This window comes from Poecilia reticulata, chromosome 12 (genome assembly GCF_904066995.2).
Source record: "Poecilia reticulata chromosome 12, P_reticulata-male-v2, whole genome shotgun sequence".
In the NCBI taxonomy this organism is placed as follows: Eukaryota; Metazoa; Chordata; class Actinopteri; order Cyprinodontiformes; family Poeciliidae; genus Poecilia; species Poecilia reticulata.
Genome location: NC_088841.1, coordinates 10,342,666 through 10,358,341, shown reverse-complemented (window position 1 = coordinate 10,358,341; position 15,676 = coordinate 10,342,666). Strand labels below are relative to the sequence as shown.

Below are 15,676 nucleotides of genomic sequence, written 5' to 3'. Positions count from 1 at the left end.
TTTTATTCTTACACCAGCAAATATAATCATGTTAGATTAAAAAAAAAAATTAACAATACAAAACATTTTCCCAGGCTGAAATAATCATAAAGCAACACACAAATTAAACAACGTAGCTTTAATGTTTTTTTTTAAATACAGTTAACCAAAAATATTTTAAAATATAATTCATAGTTTAGGGTTCAATTCCCGGCCCGGAGTCTTTCTGCATGGAGTTTGCATGTTCTCCCCATGCATGCGTGGGTTTTCTCCGGGTACTCCAGCTTCCTCCCACAGTCTAACAACATGACTGTCAGGTTAATTGGTCTTTCTAGATTCCCCCTAGGTGTGTGTGTGTGCATGGTTGCTTGTCCTGTCTGTCTCTGTGTTGTCCTGCAACAGACTGGCGACCTGTCCAGGGTGACCCCGCCTCTCGCCCGGAACGTTAGCTGGAGATAGGCACCACCCCTCCCGACCCCACAAAGGGACAAGGGTGTACAGAAAATGGATGGAGGGGTCATCTATAAGCTTTTACGTAAAATTCATAATTCGCAAAAAGCTTTTACGAATTACGTAAAATCAACTTTTTCGAGTTTTACTCTCACCAACTGCCATCTTTCCAACCACCTCAGAGTTGCAGTCTCCATGGGAAGCTTCTACCTCACAGAGCACCCCGCCCCCTGCAACGCATACAACTCAACTCCTTAAGACTAGCGGCAGCAGCAATCAGTAAACGCTGACTTCATCTGCTGACTTCATCATGTGAACTAGTTGTCAGGGCAAAGCTCCTAAGAACGATGTAAAAGGCATAATGGAGGAGTGGTAGAAAGAGTAGGAGCTCCTTAAAGAGACAAAGGCCCAATTTCAAGGCCTTGAATTGGGAAGTCAAATTTTTTAAAGTTACGTTTGGTATATGCAGCATTTTTTACAACTGAAGGTAACAGCTACTTGACTGTGCTAAACTTTTTTCATATTACAACTGCAATTTTCAATGTTTGTTGGACTGTTTATGCATAAGTTGATTTATCACATAACGTCGTAATTGTGCAAGGCACTGTTACGCCCCTTTTCAAATAGCATAATTAGGCTTGCAGCTATGATACATCTGAATGAGCTTCGCAGTCGACAAAGCTATCCGAAAGTGATGCATCCTGAAGGTCGACTCATCCGTACTTTGAATAATCGCTCTGATCGGGGTGGATCTGGGGAGCGATTATCCCCAGAGGCAGCAACAAAACTCAACCGCTTGATTAAATCACTGTATAGTTTCCAGATTAATCCCACAATGCCAGGAGATGCTGAGTTGACATAAAAAGTAAAAAAAAAAAATGAGTGGGGAGGGGGGAAAAACAGGCCAATTGATGACTACAAGCAGCTGTACAGCACTGTGAGGCAGGGCAGCACCAGCAGCAGGGGGGCCGCTTCCTCGTAGATCGGAGCGGCTGAGCTGTTCACGTCGTGTCCGCAGAAGGCGTGCTCCAGCAGCAGATGGGTCTCTGCGCTGATGCCTGGTGCAGGGGAGGAGAAGCACACTGTCATTATCCTGGGAACCGGATCTAAGTTGAGATATGATATGATAATGCGATGCTCATTTTGTGCGTCGAGTTGATTCTAATCGCGTTTCATTATCTCTCTGTTGCCTGCGTGGTCGTGAAATCAATGCCAGTAGAGGCTGCAGCTGAAACGCTCTGAGCAGCGAGCAGAGCTGCTACACAACTCTCTGAATTCAATATTTCGGTAGACCTTGGAGACATGCGCACCGTGTTGAGACCATTCCTCCCACAGGTGCTGGACGTCCTCGTTGTGATGCCCGTGGTGGTCGTAATGATCCGGGTCTGCATGAGAAACACAGCAAGCTGCAGTTAAAAATAAATAAATGAATGAATAAAGAAAGAAAGAATGGAAGCAGTCAGGGTAACTCTGGAGGAGCTGCAGAGATCCAGAGCAAAAACGATCCAAACATACAAACAGAGATTAAATCATGTCAGGATGAACTAGTCAAAGTCTAGACTTAAAACTAGCTAAAAAAAAGTGGACTAACTCAAAAACTGTCTGAATACAAAAGCACACCACACCTTTTGAGTTTTTATTGGTAGAAAATGTTAAAAACCGTGCATTGTCTTTCTACTGCTTCGCACTTTGTGTTTATCTGTTACATAAAACACATTGGTGTAGGAACAAATTATTGAAGGAGTCTGAACACTTTTACTTTAAGCTAAAGTTGCATTGTTACATAAACACATGCTGTGATTGTGGATGAGTAAAGAGGAAGAAAAGGAATGAGAGAATCAAGCTAATATAGAAAACAGATATTGTTAGTATAACAATCAATAGTTTTATGCTTTCAGACAGTTCTGTCAAAAAAAAGAAAAATCTGTCATATGAAAGAAACTCAAATATGAGGCACATTTTTGACCCCTAAAATTAAAATGTAAAAAAAAAATAAAAAATGTTCTGATTAAATCATCCTTGTGTTTACTTCAAGTCAGATTTAGAGGGGAAAACAACAGCGTACCATTCGTGTGATGCCAGAGCATTCGCTTCAGCTCCCTGAGGGCCTGGGTGAGGTTTTCCAGCTGGTCGTGGAGGTGAATGTTCTCCTCTATCAGGGCGTGGATCGTGTCCTGGAGCTCGAAGCCTTGACCTTCCAGCATTAGCAGGGTCAGGGGCAGGAAGAAAAGCGCCAGTCTCAGTCCACTCATAATGACCAAGCACACAGAGGCTTTGTCATTTCTTCACTGACAGCTGCTCATTGCCTTCATTTTGTGCATCTGTGTCCCCTGGTGATTGGTGTGGGAGGTTTTATGAGCTTACAAAAGGTGGGTGGGGTGGGGGATCTTTAATTCCAAAGCCGTGAGTGGAAAGCTGCCAGCGGGGCTGCTTTAAAATCTATGGAATCATTCTCCATCACTGAACACAGCAGCACAAAGCCTGTTTGCAGCAGGATCTCATTTACATGAAATATATATGATTAAACACTGTAAGTAAACTCAGCACTTTCAGGACTTTAAATAATGGAAATTATTGGCAATATTCTCCCAATGTGTTGCTTTGACTGCACAGATCAATACAGCCAGCATTATTTGATCCGCTGCTGCTCACATTTGCCTCATCTGCCACATGGCAGGTTAAGCTAAAATAAAACCTGCCATCTTAAAGTCTCTAAATGATCAGACTGGCACAATGCAAGCTGGAGGTGGTTTAATGAGTCGCAAACGGTGATGTCAGGAACTTTATGCCTTTAAAACTCTGGCTGGAAGTAGGTCAGTAAAACCAATCGTGTTCTCGCTGACCCATTTGTAGTCGCTGCAAAACCAGACACATTACTGTGAGGTGTACGGAAGGAAATGACAAAATAACGAAATAAAAAAATATCCATCATTCTGTTCCTATGATTTAGTCCTTATGTTTTCTTCAAGTGTCTTATTTTTCAATAAGAGGAATCAGATTGTAGAGCTTGTGTTTTTGGATAAAAGACAGCTTTACTGAAGATTAATTAGTATGAGAATGTCATATAGGTTCATATGATATGTAGTTAACATAATTAAGGTCGATGTAAAGGGTGGGTCAGATTTTCTGCAGCGTATAACAAACCTGGTCATTTCAAAGCAACAGATTGTGACAAGAATCTATACGTGTAAATTTCTACAAAAGAATTATCTCTGAAATGACATTAGTGTAAATATTTAATAAGAGCTTCAGTGAAGTCTTCCATGTGAGATCTAAAACTACTGAAGACTCAAGACAACATAGAGCATTTCTTCAAACAAAAAGCCTTTATTTATTTTTCATGTGTATTAGTTTATGCCGTCTTGACAGCCCTGGTGCGCTTCTTTTTCACCACAACAGGCTTCTGGCTCTTCAGGATAGCACTGGCACGACGCAGGGCAGCCTGGATTGAAGAAAACAAATAAAACCACCGTTATAATCTTAAAATCTTTTAAAAACATTATCACAACTTATGAAGCAAACCAGAAATAAATGTAGTTTTTTTCCTTGAAAAACACAGTTAGTTAGTGATCTCACCATGCGCAGATCCTTCCTGTAGTTGTTCTTGCGAATGATGTGCCTCAGGCTGTTGAGGGTGGCACGGGAGTTCTTGTTGATGGTGACTTTAACGTAGGACGTGGCAGGCTTGTGCTGGCCTGAGCAACGACAAAAGTTGTTTCACATCACGGTCACCACAGACCTCTCATACAATAAATCTGCTACAAACGAGCCGTCAACAGAAAGCGAGTTTCTTCCGTCAGTAAGATGCGTTGCGTTTTTTTTTGTTTTTTTTACCTGCACGTCTCTTCAGCACCACCACGACACCCTTGCCATCAGCTGCAGGCTGCACACCGACGGTCTTCTTGTGCACCAAGCCGTTGAAGCGGAAAGAGTTCCTGGACTTCAGGTTGTTGGGCTCCTGCGACAGAAAAATGACTCAGAAATCTACTTCTCTGTCTTATAATGAACTATTTACGCTCAAATGCTGTTTTTAACGACAACTTCTAAATGACAAAATCTGTTTTTGGACCTGTGCATGTGTCTCTGTAGATTTTATGAAACACAGAATTAAAAGGAAAAAACTTGTTAAAAAAAATAAATAAAAAAGACATTCAAATTGAATAAAGATGCGATAAAAAACTGGAATTGGTAGATTTTGAGATTGATCCGTCTTCACCGGAAACCAGAACCTCAAAAATACCGTCTTTTAGTGATCAGTGAATGCTTTAAGAACTAAAAGGTTGTGCTGATGTGAGAAAACTCAAATAGAGTCCCGTTTGAGATAGTAAGAAAAAAAACATTTTTCTGACTATCTCACATATATAAGTAAGGTAAAACATGTGGATAGAGGCTATTTGTAGCAATAGCTACACTGATTATTTATGTTATGCTAGATGATTAACTCTAACCTAGTATTTTCATAATAGTAAAACCACATCTTAAAGTGACTGCTCTCACACTCGGCGTTACTGTGCCTCTGTTTCTATCGCAAAATTATGACCACACTCATTGCAAAAAGGCTAGAAAACATACATTTAACAATTAGGATTCTTAAAATAGAAGCAAAATGGCAAGACGATCTTTTACAAACTCAGGGATTGTAAACTGGCCACCAGATATATTTATATTATGAGAAAAGATCATATAAAGGCACTTTCCCACACGTCCTCTAAGCAGTATATATCATTTTTAACTTACAATATCTACAACAACTCACGGTCTATTTGTTTTCAACTTCACCACAACAATCGTACCGGCAAACACTTCGGAGTTGATTCTTATAAGTGCTTACAGTGCTGTAGGTCTGTCCATTCCTCTTGATGAGGAAGCTGGAGCAGTTCCTGATGACCATCCACTGCAAATGGGACGACATGATGAACCTGAAAAATAAGCGCAGCTGTTTAAGAAACATTAAACGCCAACTGATCGTTTTTAACTAAAAATGCTCTGGAATGGGAGGAGGCACTGGGCTATTATTATTTACTTCGGTAATTAAGCAGAAAGGCTTGTTACAAGAGGTGGACTAGTTAAACTCTGATGTTAGGCTCTAGTTAGATAATGTTAAAGCATACAGTCCAGGTGCTATATTTCCATTAACCTTCAGTTTATTTCATTAAAGTTTAGCTCAACCAGCTAACGTTAGCTTCACCACTCATCAGTACACGGTGAGGCCTAAGTTAGCCAACATACTGACACGTTTATCCTTAACTTCATAAATAGAACAAGATCGTTTACTGTGACAAAAAGTGTGTAATAATACACTATGCAAAGCTATCAAGTTTTATTTGCGTAAATACAATCGTGAACAGAAAACTAATCTATTTTATTTACCGGCTATTAGCAGCCAAAGCGACCACGTTACCTTTTAGCGGAGGAAAAGGACCAGAGAGACCGGAAACCGCTTCACGGAACCTTTTCAGAAATCCTTACGCATTGAAAAACGCTGTTCTATAAATACTTTGTGAGATGATCCAGGAACATGAACATTGAAATAACAAAGCTGGCTTATATATTACACTCAGAAGTGAATATTTAGCGCTTTTCCCCTACACGAACCAATTATTGGTATTTTATAAAAAACTAGTTCTCACTGACAACAGCGGAGGGACACGTTTAATGAATGGTCTATCTGGCATGACGTCATTAATGTGCGTCGCATGTTTACAGTTATAAATGAACTCCTGATTACAATTTATTTTAAAGCTTTATGATAGTCTGTCATTTTATGTTAAAGCGCGCTGGTAAAAGTGGAAAATACGGACTAAAGAGAGGACGCTTATTATCGGAGATATTGCATTGTTTGACTTTGTTTCTGATCATTTCTTGGCAGATATGTTTAAGCCTTATTCGAGGATGTGAAACTAAAAGTTGTTGGGGTTAAAAAGTTACTTGGGGAACCATTTATCTCAAGGTTTCACTCCGGTTTAATGTGGTAGGTAAAAGCTGTATCTGAATGAGAAAGGACGAGCATGGATAAAGAAGAAGATTTGGAGATACTTGGTGAAGAGCTGTACTCTCTGATCTACCCCAAACACAGGGAGGATGCTGCAAAACTCACAGGTGAGCTCACCTGTATGATGCATTTTATTTACTATAAATTATTTCCCGTAACAAAAAAATAAGCAGCTTTAATATTATCTGTCCCCTACCTTGTCCTCTAAATGCAATTTAATAGTTTGGAAGTGTGTGTATATATATATATATATATATATATATATATATATATATGATTTAAGGGATGTGAACTTTAGAGATGAGGGTTTAAAGGTGCAAATAAAATGCATAAATGCTAAAGTAAAAATCTTATTTGAACCCGTTTGTGTGCTTCAGGTATGTTGCTCGAGCTTCCAGCTGCTGTTTTGAGCCAGATGCTGCAGGATGAGGCCATGCTGACTGCAGCTGTGGAGAAAGCTCTCAGAGCTCTGCAGTTGGCACCGAAGGCCAGGTATAATCATCAAGTGGAGACTGCAGCAGCGATGTTGGTTGGTAATGCTGGTGAAGACTGTGAATAAGCTTCTTAAAAATAAACCTTCCATTGTTTGTGATTCCTTACAGTGAGGTGGCGCAGAAAGATGAGGATGACGTGTCCCAGTCTTCCGACTCTCTCGGGGAGCAGCTGTTTGAGTTAGTGGATGTTTACAACACTGGTCACTCACAGAAAGTCACAGGTGAGTAAAATATCCTCGCTCTTCATAAACACAGAGAGATTACCATTCATTATACATTTTATTAATCTTATTTTTTGATCCATTTGGCCTGCAATTTTTGATGTTAATAGCTCTCCTTACTGTTAAATAGTCAAAATGCTGCACGTCGTACGTAATCAAACCCACATTCAGTTCATCTACACTTACCAGTTGGGCATACAAACATCTACAAGTCATTTATACAGAGTTAGTGATAGCACAGATAGCATTTATAGCCAGTACATTGCTATATTACTTGGAAGGGCAGTTTTTTTCTTTTCCAAAATTTAAAGTATGAATATGGTGTACGTTATTCATCTGTTTTTAGTCCTTTTAAATGCCCTTTTGCTAAACAGAAATTGTAAAAATTAAACAATCCAATGACAGTGTGAATATCAGGACATTCCTATGCTAACCTTAGTTTTTAGCATCATTACTCAAGATGTACTTTTCTTATGCAATGAAAAAGTGTTTAGCCTTGTGCACAGGAATGCTTTTGGAGCAGCACAGAGACGCGGTTTTACAGCTCTTGTCAGATCCCAAACTGCTGGAGGAACACGTGAATCTTGCCCTGAAGACGCTGAAAGAGTTTGTAGCTTTTTACTGAGTCTTGTCCTCACATTCAATTTATTTCATAATCAAGAGACACACTTTACATTAGAATTTTTTTTTAAACTGCAAAGTTTAATAAAGTTTTTGCCTTTCTTTTTCAGGCAGAACATAGAGGAGACGGACCACGCTTCAGAGGCTGACGAGACAGACAGGCTGGGAGAGAAGCTCTTCTCATTGGTCGAGCAGATGGATTCACTGCATGCGAATGACATCACAGGTGAACTGATTTGTTTACCATTTGACGTTCACCGTCTCTTGGCTGCGAGAGTCTTCCCAGGCCCCTGATGTGTTCTCATAAAGACATCCGCATCGTGTTTTTCTAGGTATGCTCCTGGAGATGGACGCCGCTTCTCTCCAACAGCTGCTCAGTGACCACACAAAGCTGCAGGTTGCAGTTCAGAAAGCACAGGCAGTGCTGGATACTGAGAGCTAAAATGGATTTGATAAACCCAGATTATGAAGACTTTGTAATTTTAGCCTAAAATGTGAACTGGGTATGAACGCAGGATGACTGAGGAGTCTGAAAGACGTCATTCTGCTGAAATGAAGGCTCGTTTCTGTTAGCAGTGTCGGCATCTAATGGAAAACAAATCTGTTCTGCTTCACTTTGGTGCCGAATCTTTACGGTTTTTCTTGATAAAATTGTTTACATGAATGCATAAGAATGAATTTTCTTCTGTAGAGATCTCACAGAAATTTGGATTAAGATGCTGCTTTTCGTTTTGCATTATTGTAAAAAAAAAAAAAAATGTTCAGCTGCTAGGAAATATAGCCGATTTTCAAATACATTAAGGATGCTTACGGTTGTATGTAGTAGTGACAGAACTGTGTCCAAATACTGATTATAAAGATATTCATCTTTACTGTTTCTCAGTCCTGTGTGCAGCTGTAGCATACAAAGAGAGAACGAAAATGAATGACCCGAGTTAGCTGGATTTATGTAAATATGTGAGGTTTGATGTGCTGATTTATTTTTAAGTTTACATTTTAATAATGTAGAATATGACTCACTGTCAAGGAAGGAGTGACAATGGCTGTTTTGGGCTCAAAATGGCTATTAGTGACACAAAATAGTAATTTTCATCCATTTTCTTAAAGTAGCCAATTATGTTGGACCAATCACATTTCATCATCCTCCAAAAACAGATTCTTTGGGGAAGGAGCGCTTCTGTTCCCCGTTAAAATATGAAACTGTTTGGTTAATTCATTTCTGAACTTGGTGTCAGTGTCAAAAGTACCAAGTGATTCATTCGGATTAGAGCTTTAAATGGAAAAGGAGTTTTTAAAAATACAACAGTACTAAAAAAAGACCCGTCTTTATTCCTGACTGAAAACAGATGTTAAAAAAAATTATATATATATATATCACGTGAGTTTGTGATGAAATTATTGCTGTATTGATTTCCATATTTTCAAAGTAAATATTTTAAAACCCAATAAATGTTATCACTACAGCATCTACATGTTGGTATTGTCATTTTCTTCTAAATTCAAATAAAACTCTGCCACATTTCATTCACCTCACAGAGCTGACCTCGACTTTCTTTTTGCGAAAATAAAGGACAGCCAACTCATTTCAAAATGCCTTTTTTTATGCAGTAAATAAAACCGCTAGACATCTCTATCAAAGTGCTACAGAGCCCAAAAATAACTATTATTATTACCATTTGTTTCCATTATGTGTACTGATGACTGTCAATGATTTCACAGCAGAAATTCTGAAACAACGGAGGACAGCGAGCGGCCTCTGCTGGTTAACAATCCGACTGACGTCTGCAGAATGAGTGACGGAGGAACATGTGCAAACTAGAGGTGTGCCGATCGATCGGCCACCGATCATAATCGGCCGATTTCCATGAAAAAGTGTATGATCGGTGATCGCCGATCACGGTCTCTTGTTGCCGATACCGATCACCTGCATCTCATTTCGCAGCTGGTCTCCTCTTTCCTTCACTCTGCGCAAACTCGCAGCAACAAATCCTAAGCGATGAGGAACTATAACGCACTGAGTGAATGGGGAAGTTTGCGTGTTGCGGCGGAAAATTGAAGCACATCAAAATGCATCAACACAACGAAGCTAATACGACATAAAAACAATGCCATACTTGACAGAGTTTGGCTACATCAAGGCTCACTGCAGTAAAAAAGACATACGGAGGATCAGATAGCAGGTAAAGCAGCGCACAGCTACAAACACTCACCCAGATTAGCATGACGGTCAGAAAGCTAAACAAATAACCCGCAAAATGATTTAAGTCTTCGAGCTGCGATGTAAGACGCTGGTTCTGCTCTCGCTGTTGAACCGCTGCTACGCGCTACAGGTAGTAATATTTCACAGACAGACGGAGCGCCGCTTCTGCTCCACCTGGTAGTGACTCTCACACCGAACCTCTGATTAAAGCTGCAGCATCTAACCTAAAAATTACATTTTACTTATGTATTAAAACTTTTGCTGTCCTAACATGAGACAGATAATCTCTAAAAAAATAATCGATCTCCTCCCTGCTCTGCATAATTACTCCGCTCAGTCAGAAACAGCCAATCAGAACTAGCAGTAATCAGCTAGCCGCCATGCTATCAGGAAGTTTTCATTCAGTAACTCAGGATTATTTATTGTAATGGATCCTGTATTTGCCTTTGAATGTTAAGTTTTATACTTGAATTTTTTGGCAATGTTGAGAGGTTTTATTTAGACTCTTTGCATTATTTAGCCTCTTCAGAGCCTTCATATGTTATCAGTCTGTTAAAGGTAGTATTACCGATAGCAGTACAATTTGCACAATGTCTGTTTTGTTTTGTTTTTTTCTTGGAAAAAGGTATTTCAAAGCTTTTATCTAAATTAAGGTGAATTCATGGTTCCTTTTTACACATAATGTAACCGGTAGTGCTTCTGATTTAAAAAATAATAATAATGTGATTGGTATCGGTGATCGGCCCTCATGGGTGATCGGAATCGGCAGGAAAAAACCTGATTGGCACATCTCTAGCGCAAACTAAAATGACAACGCATTTAAGAGTACGACTAGCTCACGGTTCACAATTTTAAAGATTTATTGGTATGCAGAAGCAGACGATACAAACGATTAGATTGTGATTGTAATTTCTTCAATCAATAATGCATCTGGTCAAAGCCTATTTGGAAAAAAACAAAAAAAAAATTGTTAAATCTTCTCACACGCGCACGCACACCTTTTATGTCTACATGTCATAAATACAATCAATCTGATATACAAATATTTGGATAGATTCATTTTCTGCAATATTTAAAATTCATCTTGAATTCCGGTTCCTGTTAGTTCAACAAACTTCCCTCCGTTTGAAGCCGTCAGCTCAGAACTTTGAGATAACCGTGGACAAAAAAAAAACCACCCTCTGAGATCTTTGAAGGCTAACAAGTAAATAGGGGGGTGAAGGGTTAAATAAATACCTGAAGGAAGCAGCGATCAATCCCTGCATACTTCTCTTTCTTAAATCATCCAACATGTTTCGTTTAGTGGATCTAATGGAAATGTCTACACAGCAAGACCAAACAAGCAAATCATCACACAAGTTGCCACCTCTAGCATGAAGGCTGCTTATAGAAATCTCCAGTATGAAATTAAAAAGATACCTTCATGTATCCTTCACGTATCCGCCCAGACATCTAGAGCACAACGGGACGCTGGGTGATCAGTGTTTTTATCTGGCAGCTTTAGTGGAGCAAGGCGTGGGCACAAATTATGCCGACATGAACACACAGTTTGTTTTTGTGTGTGTGTGTGTGTGTGTGTGGTGTGTGAATGTATCCATGATGCAAATCGTTTTTCGACCCGTTTGGTTTCAGGAATAAGCCCTTCAAGGAAACTCTGTGCTTGTTACAAACACACACCAGCGACATCTACTGGGCTGATGAAGGTAAAAGGGGAAAAAAAAACAACAACAAAAAAAACAGTGGTTAAGCTGTTTGGATGAAAACCCACATGATGGGATCAAGCTTTTCAAATGAAGGCCAAAGGAGGAGTTCTTAAGACATAGAGCAGTATGTCCATGTGCTTTGTTTACTTCCAGGTAGAATCTCATTTTTGTCCATTTAGTCTATTCATTTTATTTCTCCGTTGAGGGGGATGTTTACTTGTACACTGGGTACTGGCGCTGGCCCAACCGGCTAGATCGCTGTCCCCCTCCCGATGATGCACTTGTCTGGGAAAGAGACAGAAGACATTCAGATGGGACATCATGTGAACAAACAGGAGAAAAACAACAACATGGCAGACAGACCAAATAAAACATGGCGCTTTAAAAACCACACCTGTGAAAACTGCGTAGGGTTATAAAAAGTGACGCCTCCTGCGGGTGCAGTCCCCTGGTTGGGATGACTCTGTCCAGGGAAAAGCAGAGGTACTTTGGTACTTCGATGTTGACACATTGATTCACAACAAATTGCCAGTGGGAAAGTGGAAAGACGATGCAGACTGGATCCACGGTGAAGCACCATCACAAACCACTGTTAATGCGTATTTCAGCAGCCATGCAAACTAGACGCTAGGGTTAGAGCAACTCTCCTAGGACAACTTTAAACGTTACATTTAAACCACTGCATCACTCTCCAGCATCACCGACTGTGCTCATTTAATGGGCTTTTTTTTTTTCCTTTCAAGCAAATTGAGGATATTGAATAGGGTCCCGCTAACATTGTGTAGTGAGCACGTTGGCTTAAAACGTATTCCCACCCGTTGCATTTTATTTTTCGCATTACAATGTCAAACTTTGATGTATTTTAGTAGGGTTTTTTGTGTGGAATTCTGAGGGAGTTCTTCAACATTTACTGAATCCAGTTGTTTTATGAAGGAATCACAGACAACATGAGTGAAGAAACAGCACCGAGAAGCTCAAACAGGTCAGGAAGTTTAAAGTTTCATCAATGTATAAGACAATACAGCACGGTTTCATTTATCTTATGAAAACTCAAAAAGAATAGTGCAACTCCAAATCCACCAGAACACGTCCAAACACAAACTGACAGCCCAGGCAAGGTGACCATTAATCAGAGAAGCAACCAAAAAGACCTGAGAAAATCTGCTCACGAGACAATTAATAGTTTTGCACTCCACAAATCTGGCCTTCATGGAAGATAAGCAAAAAGACCGTCAGTGACTGAAAGGAAACACTAAAAAGTCTAGTCAGCAGCTTACAACAAGTCATATAAGGATACAGCGAATGGTGGAAGAAGGGGCTCCAGGTGGATGATGCCAAAATTGATGTTTTTGGCCTACATGTAACAGAAGACCTCCATGGGAAGCTTATCTTCAGTAGGGACAGTATAGCTGGTCAGAGTTTAACGAGGATGGACAGAGGTAAATAAAGGAAGATGCTGCAAGTGAAGCTGTATTGTGCTACAAAAGTCTTGAGTCTGAACAGAACAGCAATCCGAAACATCCAGTCGAAGAGAAAGTATATTTATACGCGACAGTCTACATCGAAGAGACAAAGAGGTGAGACTTGAAAGTTACTGCTCACAGATGCTCTCCTGTCAATCTGACTAAGCTGGAGCGATGTCACTAAGAAGAATAAAATAAAAAAATAATCACTATGTGCAAAACTGGAAGACATACTCTAAAAGCAAACAACTTCTAGCTGCAACTGCAGTGAAGGGTGTTTCTACAAAGTTTTTCCTGAGGAGAGCTGAATGGAGAAGCGCAGCGCTTTTCAGATTTTTATTTATAACTTATTCTGATACATTTTACTTCTCTTCCGCATCACATTTACTATTTTTTCTATTACACGTAACCCATAAGATACAATTGGACAAGTTTGAGGTTGTAATGTGGGAATATGGAAATATAGTTTGCGTGTTGCGGCGGAAAATTGAAGCACATCAAAATGCATCAACACAACGAAGCTAATACGACATAAAAACAATGCCATACTGACGGAGTTTGGCTACGTCAAGGCTCACTGCAGTAAAAAACATATGGAGGATCAGATAGCAGGTAAAGCAGCGCACAGCTACAAACACTCACCCGATTAGCATGACGGTCAGAAAGCTAAACAAATAACCCGCAAAATGATTTAAGTCTTCGAGCTGCGATGTAAGACGCTGGTTCTGCTCTCGCTGTTGAACCGCTGCTACGCGCTACAGGTAGTAATATTTCACAGACAGACGGAGCGCCGCTTCTGCTCCACCTGGTAGTGACTCTCACACCGAACCTCTGATTAAAGCTGCAGCATCTAACCTAAAAATTACATTTTACTTATGTATTAAAACTTTTGCTGTCCTAACATGAGACAGATAATCTCTAAAAAAATAATCGATCTCCTCCCTGCTCTGCATAATTACTCCGCTCAGTCAGAAACAGCCAATCAGAACTAGCAGTAATCAGCTAGCCGCCATGTTATCAGGAAGTTTTCATTCAGTAACTCAGGATTATTTATTGTAATGGATCCTGTATTTGCCTTTGAATGTTAAGTTTTATACTTGAATTTTTTGGCAATGTTGAGAGGTTTTATTTAGACTCTTTGCATTATTTAGCCTCTTCAGAGCCTTCATATGTTATCAGTCTGTTAAAGGTAGTATTACCGATAGCAGTACAATTTGCACAATGTCTGTTTTGTTTTGTTTTTTTCTTGGAAAAAGGTATTTCAAAGCTTTTATCTAAATTAAGGTGAATTCATGGTTCCTTTTTACACATAATGTAACCGGTAGTGCTTCTGATTTAAAAAATAATAATAATGTGATTGGTATCGGTGATCGGCCCTCATGGGTGATCGGAATCGGAATCGGCAGGAAAAAACCTGATTGGCACATCTCTAGTGCAAACTAAAATGACAACGCATTTAAGAGTACGACTAGCTCACGGTTCACAATTTTAAAGATTTATTGGTATGCAGAAGCAGACGATACAAACGATTAGATTGTGATTGTAATTTCTTCAATCAATAATGCATCTGGTCAAAGCCTATTTGGAAAAAAACAAAAAAAAAATTGTTAAATCTTCTCACACGCGCACGCACACCTTTTATGTCTACATGTCATAAATACAATCAATCTGATATACAAATATTTGGATAGATTCATTTTCTGCAATATTTAAAATTCATCTTGAATTCCGGTTCCTGTTAGTTCAACAAACTTCCCTCCGTTTGAAGCCGTCAGCTCAGAACTTTGAGATAACCGTGGACAAAAAAAAAACACCCTCTGAGATCTTTGAAGGCTAATAAGTAAATAGGGGGGTGAAGGGTTAAATAAATACCTGAAGGAAGCAGCGATCAATCCCTGCATACTTCTCTTTCTTAAATCATCCAACATGTTTCGTTTAGTGGATCTAATGGAAATGTCTACACAGCAAGACCAAACAAGCAAATCATCACACAAGTTGCCACCTCTAGCATGAAGGCTGCTTATAGAAATATCCAGTATGAAATTAAAAAGATACCTTCATGTATCCTTCACGTATCCGCCCAGACATCTAGAGCACAACGGGACGCTGGGTGATCAGTGTTTTTATCTGGCAGCTTTAGTGGAGCAAGGCGTGGGCACAAATTATGCCGACATGAACACACAGTTTGTTTTTGTGTGTGTGTGTGTGTGTGTGTGTGTGTGTGTGTGTGTGTGTGTGTGTGTGTGTGTGTGTGTGAATGTATCCATGATGCAAATCGTTTTTCGACCCGTTTGGTTTCAGGAATAAGCCCTTCAAGGAAACTCTGTGCTTGTTACAAACACACACCAGCGACATCTACTGGGCTGATGAAGGTAAAAGGGGAAAAAAAAAACAACAAAAAAAACAGTGGTTAAGCTGTTTGGATGAAAACCCACATGATGGATCAAGCTTTTCAAATGAAGGCCAAAGGAGGAGTTCTTAGACATAGGCAGTATGTCATGTGCTTTGTTACTTCCAGGTAGAATCTCATTTTGTCCATTTGTCTATTTCATT

The 15,676-nt window shown here is 39.7% G+C and overlaps 3 protein-coding genes and 1 long non-coding RNA gene across 7 annotated transcripts; 1 reads left to right on the top strand and 3 right to left on the bottom strand.

Annotated features, from left to right (window-relative positions):
• Positions 1 to 99: 99 nt before the first annotated feature.
• LOC145554270 (uncharacterized) lies at positions 100 to 3,622 on the bottom strand. Of its 2 annotated transcripts, none has more exons than XM_081613822.1 (3): positions 2,495 to 3,622; positions 1,723 to 1,814; positions 100 to 1,487 (listed from the first exon to the last, which is right to left on the bottom strand). In XM_081613822.1, exons 1-3 carry the CDS (start codon positions 2,679 to 2,681, stop codon positions 1,431 to 1,433), a joined length of 336 nt encoding a protein of 111 aa, XP_081469948.1. In that variant the 5' UTR covers positions 2,682 to 3,622; the 3' UTR covers positions 100 to 1,430. The 2 variants fall into 2 exon arrangements, with proteins under 2 accessions (XP_081469948.1, XP_081469947.1); XM_081613821.1 differs by having other exon boundaries at positions 1,740 to 1,814.
• A 114-nt stretch (positions 3,623 to 3,736) lies between these two features.
• Positions 3,737 to 5,948, bottom strand: rpl28 (ribosomal protein L28). Of its 2 annotated transcripts, none has more exons than XM_008423704.3 (5): positions 5,831 to 5,948; positions 5,261 to 5,348; positions 4,264 to 4,387; positions 4,006 to 4,124; positions 3,737 to 3,871 (listed from the first exon to the last, which is right to left on the bottom strand). In XM_008423704.3, the coding sequence occupies exons 2-5, from the start codon at positions 5,339 to 5,341 to the stop codon at positions 3,782 to 3,784; spliced, it is 414 nt and encodes a 137-aa protein (XP_008421926.1). In that variant the 5' UTR covers positions 5,342 to 5,348; positions 5,831 to 5,948; the 3' UTR covers positions 3,737 to 3,781. The 2 variants fall into 2 exon arrangements, with proteins under 2 accessions (XP_008421926.1, XP_008421925.1); XM_008423703.3 differs by having other exon boundaries at positions 5,800 to 5,885.
• Positions 5,949 to 6,090: 142 nt separating this feature from the next.
• On the top strand, positions 6,091 to 8,346 carry LOC103473443 (uncharacterized). Of its 2 annotated transcripts, none has more exons than XM_008423701.3 (6): positions 6,091 to 6,528; positions 6,799 to 6,913; positions 7,024 to 7,136; positions 7,643 to 7,742; positions 7,868 to 7,983; positions 8,090 to 8,346. In XM_008423701.3, exons 1-6 carry the CDS (start codon positions 6,438 to 6,440, stop codon positions 8,197 to 8,199), a joined length of 645 nt encoding a protein of 214 aa, XP_008421923.2. In that variant the 5' UTR covers positions 6,091 to 6,437; the 3' UTR covers positions 8,200 to 8,346. The 2 variants fall into 2 exon arrangements, with proteins under 2 accessions (XP_008421923.2, XP_008421922.2); XM_008423700.3 differs by having other exon boundaries at positions 7,631 to 7,742.
• Positions 8,347 to 10,793: 2,447 nt separating this feature from the next.
• LOC145554272 (uncharacterized) lies at positions 10,794 to 13,582 on the bottom strand. Its single transcript, XR_014090294.1, has 2 exons — positions 12,055 to 13,582; positions 10,794 to 11,945 (listed from the first exon to the last, which is right to left on the bottom strand). It is a non-coding gene; the product is annotated as an uncharacterized LOC145554272 (long non-coding RNA).
• Between the last annotated feature and the right edge of the window lie 2,094 nt (positions 13,583 to 15,676).

Coding starts and splice junctions, on each gene's coding strand:
- rpl28 (XM_008423704.3), bottom strand. CDS start 5,341: ATGTCGTCCCATTTGCAGTGGATGGTCATCAGGAACTGCTCCAGCTTC. Junction 4,388..5,260: donor ATGGACAGACCTACAGCACT/GTAAGCACTTAT, acceptor TTTCTGTCGCAG/GAGCCCAACAACCTGAAGTC. Junction 3,872..4,005: donor ACAGGAAGGATCTGCGCATG/GTGAGATCACTA, acceptor TCTTCAATCCAG/GCTGCCCTGCGTCGTGCCAG.
- LOC103473443 (XM_008423700.3), top strand. CDS start 6,438: ATGGATAAAGAAGAAGATTTGGAGATACTTGGTGAAGAGCTGTACTCT. Junction 7,137..7,630: donor TCACTCACAGAAAGTCACAG/GTGAGTAAAATA, acceptor AAAAGTGTTTAG/CCTTGTGCACAGGAATGCTT. Junction 7,984..8,089: donor GCATGCGAATGACATCACAG/GTGAACTGATTT, acceptor GTGTTTTTCTAG/GTATGCTCCTGGAGATGGAC.
- LOC145554270 (XM_081613821.1), bottom strand. CDS start 2,681: ATGAGTGGACTGAGACTGGCGCTTTTCTTCCTGCCCCTGACCCTGCTA. Junction 1,815..2,494: donor GCTCTGGCATCACACGAATG/GTACGCTGTTGT, acceptor TTTCTCATGCAG/ACCCGGATCATTACGACCAC. Junction 1,488..1,739: donor GGAGGAATGGTCTCAACACG/GTGCGCATGTCT, acceptor CCCCTGCACCAG/GCATCAGCGCAGAGACCCAT.